The 10,707-nt window shown below is 53.5% G+C and overlaps 1 protein-coding gene across 1 annotated transcript; it reads left to right on the top strand.

Annotated features, from left to right (window-relative positions):
• Nucleotides 1-897: 897 nt before the first annotated feature.
• Creb3l3 (cAMP responsive element binding protein 3-like 3) lies at nucleotides 898-9,333 on the top strand. Its single transcript, NM_001012115.1, has 10 exons — nucleotides 898-1,004; nucleotides 1,670-1,801; nucleotides 2,205-2,502; nucleotides 3,494-3,600; nucleotides 4,386-4,523; nucleotides 5,291-5,397; nucleotides 6,867-6,935; nucleotides 7,361-7,445; nucleotides 7,867-7,963; nucleotides 8,546-9,333. The coding sequence occupies exons 1-10, from the start codon at nucleotides 978-980 to the stop codon at nucleotides 8,896-8,898; spliced, it is 1,413 nt and encodes a 470-aa protein (NP_001012115.1). The 5' UTR covers nucleotides 898-977; the 3' UTR covers nucleotides 8,899-9,333.
• The last annotated feature ends 1,374 nt before the right edge of the window (nucleotides 9,334-10,707 follow it).

Consider the following 10,707-nt stretch of genomic DNA (forward strand, 5'->3'; position numbering starts at 1 on the left):
AGTGCCAACTGTATACCTACCCTATTCTGGACGAGAGCAGCTAGTAATGGCCTGTAGAGTCTATCCTGGCCAATGAGTGAGGCTGCTGTGGCTGGAGCAGAGGTGGGATTGGGGGTTAGGGTTCAGGGTTAGGGATGAGGGTGCAGCACAGAGAGACAGAAAGTGGAAGGAAAGCAGGAAGCAGATGGATGTGGCAGACGGGGCTTGAGGGCAGAGAGTTTGCCTAACATGCACACCGAGCCGTGTGCGGCTCCATGTAAGCCACGAGGTGAAGGCAGGAGATCATCTGTAGGTCAAGTCATCCTCAGATAATAGTGAGTGGGACTGGGCTGGGCCAGGAAGGACACAAGAAAGCAATGGAACGGAGTCAATTACAGGGACAGGACTGGTGGATGAATATAGGTGCAAAGGCCCTAGGGTAGAGAAAGTGCAGTTTGTATAAATATTTGTTGACTAAGTGCATGCAGGCCTGGTGATCCCAGAAAGAATTGATTAACATGTGGGACAGTGGAGGATGTGGGCAGGTGGCTCCTTCTTCGCTCCTGCAGGGTCAGCAGTTGTCACTCTGCATGAGGGCATGAATTCCACACACCTGTGGTTGCCATGTTTCTCTGTCCCAGGAGCTGGCAACCTACCCAAGGACCCTGGGCTTTGTTGGGCACCCAACATCCGGTGACGCTAGACAGAAACAGTGGCTGTAAGTAGGGGAGAGGTCACACAGACTCAACACCCCCAGACTTTGCACTTTGCTCCCTGGAAAAAGCACAAAACACAGAGATAGTGGTCATCCCGCCCTCCCTCTGCCACTGCCACTCACCATTGGTCTGTGATCCTGCCTGTCTCCTGGTCGACAGTGGGGAGCTGGGCTGGAAGCTGCTGGTCTGTATTTCAGCATCCTTCGGGAGGAGGAGACGTGGCAAAGGCTGCGGCAGGCAGTGACAGGGGCCCGAAACGAGGCTGCCATAGGTGCAGGACTCATGGATGGGGACATATCGACGGGAAAGGTGAGAGGCCATGGTGGAGACGCTGAGCTGGGGGGGTCGAAGGCTGACAACCCCATAACACTGGCAGGAAGGCTGAGGCTGGAGAGGGGAGCACTGGGATCATAGAGCCTCCCAGGGACTTCAAGACAGGCTGATCCAGGCACCAATGTCTTCTCTGGAACCAGGGTCTCTCTGTAGCCCTGGCTGTCCTGGAACTCTCTCTGTAGACCAGGCTGGCCTCAAACTCACAGACATACACCTGCCTCTGCCTCCCGAATGCTGGGATTAAAGGTGTGAGCCACCAAGCCCAGGCTCCATACTTGTTTTTACAAACACAGATATTTAAGAATTTGACTACAGTGTGTATGAACTGAGGCCCAGTAGCCACATAGAACTCTAGATTTGTTTGTTTGCTTGTTTGTTTTGCTCGTTTTTTGTTTTGAGACTTGCTAGTGGTAGACCAGGTTGGCTTGGAACTTGCCACCTTCCTGCGTCTGCCTCCTGATTTGATGGCCTTGTGCCACCATGGTTTTTAAAGACTCTCTTGTTATCCTGGCCCAACCTCAGCTACACTTTAGGCAGATTCACAGAGACCCAGCCCAGGGGCTGGACAGAAGTCACATTTGGCCTAGAAGGAGCTGGGGTGCTGTGTGTACGAACGGAGTCTTTCTCTCTCCTTGATCCAGATGGCGTCCCCTGCCTGTGCCATGGCTCCCTTAGATAGCATGGAAGTCCTTGACCTCCTGTTCGACGGGCAGGATGGCATCCTGAGAAATGTAGACCTGGCTGAGAGCTGGATCCTCACCAGAGAGGAACAGGTGAGGGTCCCCCGGGAGATTTCCAGCCATAGCCAGGGTGGGGCACAGGATACGCCACTGAACTGGGTAGCCTCTAAGCATCACACATCTGCTTAACCAACCTTTCAATGTGCAGCTAGATACTCCGTTTAATGGATGTTGGGGGTGGGAGGGAGTCAGAGGGAGGGTCTGGTGCTCATTACTCAGAGTCCCATGACGTCCACCTGAGTTCAAACTCAAACCCAGAACACAGAGCTCCTGCTGGTCCCTGTTTGTCATTTAACTGCTGTTGCATCTCAGATGCTCAGGGAGAAAGGGTAACTCCCTCCCTATGGCAGCACAGAGAGTCAGGGATTTTGCCCAGAGTCATGGTACTAATCTGAGGAAACCTGTGTCTGTCTTGCTCTCTCCGCCGCTCTTCTAGAAAGTTCTACCAAATTCTGACTCTGATGAATTCCTAAATTCCATCCTGGGACCTGGAGACTCTGACCCCAGCTCCCCAATATGGTCCCCAGCTGACAGTGACAGCGGCATCTCTGAGGATCTACCTTCCGATTCCCAGGACACCCCTCCTGGTAGTGGACCTGGATCCGCTAACGTTGCAGCCAGGTGTCATCCAAGCAAGCAAGGCGAGGGGCCCTGCCCCTCCTACCTTCCTAGCACAGCATGCCCTGAGCCTCCAAGGACACAAGTCCATGAGTCCTCGGTGGCCATTGACCTGGGTAAGTACTGGGGGTGGGAGACACAGTACGGCTGGGGACCCTGGGAGAGGAGCCCACCAACTCAGTCCTGAGACACAAGTATCCTCAGATGGCTCAGACAACAGGCAGCCAGGGTACAAAGCCAGAGGGTGGCCTGAATCTGGGTTCCTCCAACTGTGACTAACTCAGTAGGTGCTCAATAAAAGCTGGGGAGATTCCGGAGCCCTGGCACAGGTACAGATTCTGCCCGAGAAGGACAGCTTATCAGAGGCCACCTCACAGATCAATAATGATTTACTTCGGGGACATCGATCAGCACCCCTAGCTAGGCAGAGCCTCGGCTAAAGATACAGGGACCTAGGACGGCCTCTGGCTAGGCTCCACCCCTGACCCCGCCCCCAGCCCTGTATGAAGATCTGCAAGGTGAGCATTCATCCCATTGGTGAACTGATAGAGTTCAGGCTCAGAGCAGGGGAGCCTCTTTCTTAAGGTCACACAGCTCTACACACTCTTGTGCTGTTAAAGCAAGCATACTGTGTCCTGGCCACCAAGAGGTACAGGTCACATATGATCAAACCCCCCAGTCCTGTATTGCTGGGTGACAGCCACTCAATACTCTACTAGCCGTGAGTCCCTTACAGAACCCTGTGCCTTTTTAGTCCCGTGGCACAGACTCTCAAGCAAGGATGAGTATAGCAGAGGGGAAACTGAGGCACAGGGACACATTCCCTTCCACTCACCCACCTTCAGTTCTAGCTCTGGGGAGGCAGAGGCAAGTGTCTGAGTTTGAGCCAGCCTGGTCTACAGATTGAGGTCCAGGCAGCCAGGACCACACAGAGAGACCCTGTGTTAAAATGATAGGGAGGGGTTGGGGATTTAGCTCAGTGGTAGAGCGCTTGCCTAGGAAGCGCAAGGCCCTGGGTTTGGTCCCCAGCTCCGGGGGAAAAAAAAAAAAAGAACCAAAAGACTGAACTGCCTGGCTTCCTCTCTGTCCCCTTCCTCACCTGGCCAGACATGTGGAGCACAGACACCCTGTACCCGGAGGAGCAGGCTGGCTCGCCCTCCCGCTTCAACCTCACTGTGAAGGAATTGCTGCTGTCTGGTGGTGGCGGGGACTTGGTAGGCATCCCCATGTCTCCCGGTTGTCTCAGGTCCTGGATGTCAGGAAGAACCTTCCATGTTTGCCTTGCATGGCCTGGGACACAGAGGCACAGAGAGGACCTGGGGTGCATCTTGGCCCCAGACAGTGCATCCGAGCTCTCTGGTAAAAGAGAGAGAGAGAGAGAGAGAGAGAGAGAGAGAGAGAGAGAGAGAGAGAGAGAGAGGCAGACAGAGAGACAGAGAGAGAGAGAGACAGAGAGACAGAGAGAGAGACAGACAGAGAGAGAGAGAGAGAGAGAGAGAGACAGAGACAGAGAGAGAGACAGAGAGAGACAGAGAGAGAGACAGAGATTGGGGGCAGAGAGGGAGGCGGGGAAGGTGGTATGGTTGGCCAGCTGGGTGGTTCGACTGTGGGATCCCAGAATGGAATCGAGTGCCACTGATAAGGACTCAAAGACCGGTCCAGGATGCTACCTGCCAGGGGAGAGGATTAAGACAGAGGCTACTGGAAGAAGGGGTAGCATTCACCTTATTTAGGTGTTGAAGAGACAGGACCACTGTGCCTGTCAATCAAGCAATATGCATCACCCTGAGCCCTGCTCTCACCCCAAGCCCCGCCCTCATTTTACTTTTTGGAGACTTGTGTTTTGCTAAATTCCCCCGGTGGGTCTTGAACCTGAGTTCCTGCATCTCAGTAGTTCAAAGTGCTTGGGTGATGGGACCTGTGTCCCTTCTCATGTCCCGTTCCCCTGTTTTAAGGTTTGGAGTCTGTGTCTCTGTTTAAAGCCCTTTCATTTCCATAGCAACAGCATCCCTTGGCCGCCTCCCAGCTGCTGGGACCTGGGAGTGGGCACTGCCAGGAGCTGGTACTGACAGAGGATGAGAAGAAGTTGCTGGCTAAAGAGGGGGTGACCCTTCCCACCCAGCTGCCCCTCACCAAGGTGAGTGAGCCCTGGGGTGTGTGCACACATGTTAACTGGAACCTACCTTGTGTGACTGGGTCTCATTTTATAGTCTGGGCTGTTCTCAAACTAATCCCCCACCTCCACTCCTCAAGTGGTTCAGGGACAGGCATGTGCCATGTGGCACTGGGGATGGGAACCACTGTGTGGTCCTGGCTGTCCTGACACTCACTCTGTAGACCAGGCTGGCCTCGAACACACAGAGTTCTCCTGCCTCTGTGTCCCAAGTGCTGGGTTAAAGGTGTGCATCACCACTGTGGCCCCAAGTGATGCTCTTATCAGGTTTTTTCCAGCCTTCATTTTATATTGCTGGCTACAGTGCTGTTCCTAGGTAGTGCCAGCCCATGGTACACAGCCTGAGACACAGGCCAAGATGGTGACCATACATCTTCTCAGAGTGGTGTCTCCACCGTGGGCAGAGGAAAGCATCAGAGCTCTGAAGATTTCTAGAGATGGAGCAAGGATGTAGGGAGAGGGGAGGGCGCACAGAGAACTCTCCCAGCATGCATGAGGCCCTGTGCTCCCAATCCACAGCACCACAGAAACCTGGCAGAATGGCACATGCCTGTCACCCCAGCACTCAGGAGGGAAAGGCAGAAGCATCAGGAGTTCAGGAACATCCTTGGCTACATATGAGTTTGAGGCTAGCCTGGGCTACATAAGATCCTGTCCCATGCAAAGAAACATCTTTGGTTGGGTGTAGGGTTGGGGACAGCAAGGCTGACAACGTGTTCCCTCTTCTGCAGTATGAGGAACGGGTGTTGAAAAAAATCCGCAGAAAGATCCGGAACAAACAGTCAGCTCAAGAAAGCAGAAAGAAGAAAAAAGAATACATCGATGGTTTGGAGAACCGGTAAGGTGGGCGGGCCACGAGCTGTACATTCCTAACAGAAGCCGAGGCAGAGATAGTCAACATTTTTGCAGCCTAAAAAAAGTGGGGTTGATGACCCACTAGGGGACACATTGTCTTCCCCACTATGCCAGCAGTTCGAGGACGGCTAGGGATAGCCCAAGCATTGATTTACTTGTGTGGGTGTGGACACACATGCACCACCATGCACCTGTGGAAACTGGAGGGAAACCTATGGCAGTTGGCACCCTCCTTCTCCTGTGGGGGTTTATGGTAGTCATGGTGACAGGCATCTTTGCCATCTGTGCCCACTGAGCCATCTCTCAGGCCTTCAGTGGTTCTGAGTCCTGTAGGGAAATGACTGATCAAGGGAAGGCTGTGTGATCTGCACAGCTCTCTGTGGGGTCTGTCCTTTCCTTTATGACACTGGCAGAAAACATCAGCCCATCCTCAGGGAGTCCTCAGAGCACAGGAGGGGTGCCATGCATGGCAGGATCTCCCCCGATCCCACCCCTGGTCAGCTGCAGAGATGACTGCTAACAAATGATGCACTGCTCGATATGTGGACCTGAGGTCAGCTCTAGCACTTGTGCACTGAAGCAACAATGGCCCAGCCCTGCCAATGCTCCAGAAACTGAGGCCTCGGGGATCCCTCGGGGTTCATTGGTGGGCGAGTGTAAAGCTGACTTGGGGACTCCAGGGTCAGTGAGGGATGCTAGGATCAAAAGAATAAGGCTCACGGGTTACAGGCACTTGCTGCTCTCTCACAGGGACCCACATTGGATTCCAAGCATTGGTGGTTCACAGCTGCTGGGTTGCCAGTTGCAAGGAATCTAACTCCCACTTCTGCTGTGGTCACCGGGGCGCACGCGCACATGCGTACACACACACACACACCTGTGCATGGGGCTGGAGAGACAGCACAGTGGTTTCACCACCAGGACCTGGGTTGACTTTCCAGCACCCACAGAGTGGCTTACAACTGCCTGTAACTCCAGTTTCATAGTATCTATCGCCACCATCTGGCCACCACGGGTATTGCATGCACATGTGTCGTGTATGTGTGCATGTGCGCACTTGTTCTGTCACACACAAACGGGCCAATACCCATACACACACCCATAGAGAAAAATCTAAACATGGTGGCCAACACCTTTAATCCCAGCACTGGAGAGTCAGAGGAAAGAGGATCTCTGTGAACTCTAGACCAGACAGGGTATTATAGAGACACGACAACAAATATTTTTTAAAAAGAGGAGAGAGATTAACAGAGGCACTTAGTGTCACCTCCCCTCTTCCACAGGCAAGCACACACCACAGAACACACAAACAACTGTTATAGATGCAGTGTGGCCTCAGGTTGTCACTTGCTCTTTCTAGATTTGGGTTCCCTGTGTATAAAGCAGGAGGCGTCCATGGGACTGGTGGGTGACAGACATGTTCTCAGTGTCACTGGGTCCTTGTCCCCACAGGATGTCAGCGTGTACCGCCCAGAACCAGGAGCTGCAGAGGAAGGTCTTGCACTTAGAAAAGCAAAATTTGTGAGTGTGTGTTGATGGGGGCTTGTGGGCAGGACTAGGGTTTTCTCAAGGAGGAACAAAATGATAGTGACGGCTGTAAGATTTAAGCAATTAGTCCTCTGCCTGTCAGAGGGCATTTGGATTTGGGGCTTTGACAACTGTGTGAGGGTTGGCTGAGAGAAAATGGCATATACGGAGTCTCTGGGCTGAGTGAGGTCCAGCTGCAGACATATCTGTGGAAACAATGTCCTTGGTACAGTGGGTACAGCCTGTGCAAAGGCCCTGGGGCAGGATCAGAGGGACTGAGAGGCAGAGAGGAAGGAGAGAGGCAGAGAGTATGTCTTAGGAAAGTTGGAGCCTGCACACCATCAAGGCTCAGGGTTCTGGAAAGGGCCAGGAAGCAAGATGAAGACTCCAAGGATTCAACCTGGATGTTTCCCTGCAAGGTCTCTTCTGGAGCAGCTCAAACACCTGCAGGCTCTTGTGGTCCAGTCAACCAGCAAGCCTGCCCATGCAGGCACCTGCATAGCGGTGAGTCTTGCCTGCAGGCACTCTTGGGGACCCAAGACTAGTGGAGTCCTTGGTCTAAGTCGAATGAGAGTCGAGTGTGTGTGTGTGTGCGTGAGTGCATTCATGCGTGTGTGTGTGTGTGTGTGTGTGTGTGTGTGTGTGTGTGTGTTTTAATAGCAAAGCCTTGTAGCCTGGCTTTTCATTATCAATCCCAGGAGGCAGAGGCAGGGGGATTGCTTCAAGTTACAGGTCAGCCTGGCTACAAAGCAAGGCTGTTCCAATAACCAACTTGTATATCTGAAAAGTTTTAAATAAAATAAGAAGTCTCATCCACCTCCTGAGACCCACCCTGCGATAGCGGGACACTGGTTTCCCTGTCTGTGAGCTCAAGGTGCTCACAGGGAAGGGGAATGGTGGGGTGACCCAACACCATCTTTGGCAGGTCCTTCTGCTGTCCTTCGTCCTGATCATCCTCCCTTCCATCAGCCCTTTCACTGCCAACAAAGTCGACAGCCCTGGTGACTTCATTCCAGTGCGAGGTAGGCAGTGCCAGCCTTCTGATTCCCAGGGTGAGGATGGGGTGCACCGGGCAGGGCATTGGTCTGCCATGCAGGGCCCTGGCTCCCATTCCCAGCACCATAGATACCATGTGTGATGGTGCAGGCCTGTCATCCAGCACTGGGAATTACTTCAGAGCTGTCCTTGGCTATATAGGACAGTTTGGGGTACGTGAGACCCCTGACAAAAAATATGAACAGACACACGCACACCACACACATCCCCACACCCATGCATGCACGCACATGCACACACACACACAGCCTCTCCAAACCCAAAGTCCACAGCACACCAGGAGACTTGACGCCGATGGCTCAGAGACACTTGCCAACACGAAAGTTGGAGTTGAAGCTTCATGTACATAAGATGGCAGAGAACAGGGTGTTGCCAGTCTTTGACCCACATGGCAGTGTGTGGCACCCCCAAACCCATAGTGCATACAATGTGTCACACAACCCGGGGGACAGTCCCCACTATGCCATGCCTACCTAGGGCAGGTGAGACTCCACATAGCTCAGGCTCTGCCTCATGTCTGCCTCTTCTGACTCCCTAGTTCTCTCCAGTGTTTTCCAGAACCCTGCACAACCATGCTGCATCCCGCGTGGCTCCCGACGTCACCCCAGGACCCGAGGTCCCAGGACCCCACAAAGGCTCTTCTGGCGGCCTCAGTGCAGACTGGGGGAATTTTCTAGAAATTCCAATGTTGGATGACCCAACAGAAGAGTTAGACAACACCACCCTGGTGCTGGCCAACTCCACAGAGGACCTGGGACGGGCCACTCTGCTGGACTGGGTGGCTTCAGAACCACTGCTTGGCCAGATGGGGCTGGAGATACCAGGGGAGGAGATATGGCTGTCCTGGGTACCGAGGTGGCTCAGGGTCCGTGTGGTGCAAGATGCTTTGGGGGTGCTATGACAGGAACAGCAGGCCGACTCAGACAGCCCTGGGAACTCACAGCCTCCTTGAGAAGCTGACCCCCATATCAGTGGAAGTGGGGTTTCCAGGTACAAGAACATGAAGACCCTGGTGTAGAACAAGAATCAGAGCCCTTTACCCAGACAGACAGACAGACACTTAACACCTGAACCCTAAGCCCAACCATAGAATGCCTACTCTGCCCTGACCACTAGGACGACGCTGAGCCTACGGGGACCTGGGCTTCCCAACAGCAAGGTCCAGCCCACGAGCTTCTGTCGTCCTCTTGGAGAGAGGTCTTACTCTGGTAGACCAGGCTGGCCTCAAATCCTGAGCTAGCTCTACCTGCCTGTGTCTCGACTGCTGGGATTAAAGGTGTGTGCTACCACCCACTTTTCTAAGACTGTGAGACCGTCAATAAAATATTTTGACAAAGCTGGGGCTGGGGCTTGGTGGATAAAACCCTTGCTTAGTGTGTGTGACGCCGTGGGTTCCATCCACAGCAGCAGAGGAACCAGGCGCAGGGTGACCCTGTTACCCCAGCACTTGGAGGTAGAGGCAGGAGTACCAATGGTTCAAGGTCAGCCCATGAGTAGGCAGGAGGCTGCAGGCAAGTAGGTCTCTGAGTTTGAGGCCAGCCTCGTCTGCACAGTGGGATCACAGTTCAAAAACCAAAACAAAAAACGAGTTCAAGGTCATCTTTGGGTCCACAAGGAGTTAGAGGCCAGCTTGAACGAACACCCTACCCACACACACCACACATACTCACACTCAGACGCACTCTCCCTCTCTCCCTGAGGAGTATAGGTAGCAGCCTGGGACGGTAGCCTAGAACTGCATTCAGCACCTTGGAGAGTGGCACAGAGCCTGGAAGGCCCTGTGGGGCATCAGCTCTGGTCCAGGAGAGTCTTGGCTGCTGCCCACCATGTCCCCTGCTGATTTTATGGGCGAGGAAGCTGGGGCATGGAATGGACCTAGTTCACTGGGATGATGGTGACCTCTTGGGCTGTACACAACAGCCAGGAGGATGTCAGTCATTGCCTGAGACAATGTGAACAGGACAAAAAAGGGAAAAAACAATCTCAAGTCATGGAGGGTGGACACACTTCTCAGCAGGCAGAGAGGCAGGAGGATCTCCGAGTTCAAGGTCAATATGTTCTACAAAGTTAGAACAGCAGGGGCTACACTGAGAAACTCTGTCCGGAAAACACAGAAACAGACTTGGGGTGGATTATATGGCTTGGTGAGTAAGGGTGACTGCAGGGTAAGCATCAGGACCACCGTTTGAATCCAAGTCAGTCAATCTGGAAGCAGGATCTGCTTGAATGTGGCTGCAGCTTTATCAGCTGTGACGGGTAGAGTCTGAATTTGCAAGAGCAGTCAGCGCTTTAACCACGGAGCCACCTCCCCAGTCGTCCTACATGCATGTCTATGCCCAAAGGGGCATTCGACCCTCTAGAAAGAAGAGGTGCAGGCAGCTGTGAGTCACCATGTGGTGCTGAGAACTGAATCTGGGTCCTCTGAGGGAGCAGCTGTGCTGTACCTGCTGGGCTCTCTTTCTAGCCCCTGACCATTCTTCTGAGACTGACCTAGGATGCCTAACCAGCAAGGCTCAAGCATCTTCCTGTCCCTGCTCCACTCCAGTGCTGACATTACAAGGGTCGTGACCCTAAGAACTGTTCCCATGGTGCTGGGGACTCAAATTCAAGCTGGTGCAGAAAGTGACAGACGTCTGCCAGTCCAACTGCTCCTTGAGACGTGAGCCACACTGCCTACGGTAGCCCGGAGCAGCCCGCCTCACTGTGCCAT

The sequence above is a fragment of the Rattus norvegicus genome, chromosome 7 (assembly GCF_036323735.1).
Source record: "Rattus norvegicus strain BN/NHsdMcwi chromosome 7, GRCr8, whole genome shotgun sequence".
In the NCBI taxonomy this organism is placed as follows: Eukaryota; Metazoa; Chordata; class Mammalia; order Rodentia; family Muridae; genus Rattus; species Rattus norvegicus.

What these genes read in the sequence shown, in the direction of transcription:
- Creb3l3 (NM_001012115.1), top strand. Translation starts at nt 978, where the DNA reads ATGGATGGGGACATATCGACGGGAAAG. An exon ending in CTCGGTGGCCATTGACCTGG is followed by an intron (nt 2,503 to 3,493) that starts GTAAGTACTGGG and finishes TCACCTGGCCAG; the next exon opens with ACATGTGGAGCACAGACACC. An exon ending in CACTTAGAAAAGCAAAATTT is followed by an intron (nt 6,936 to 7,360) that starts GTGAGTGTGTGT and finishes TTTCCCTGCAAG; the next exon opens with GTCTCTTCTGGAGCAGCTCA.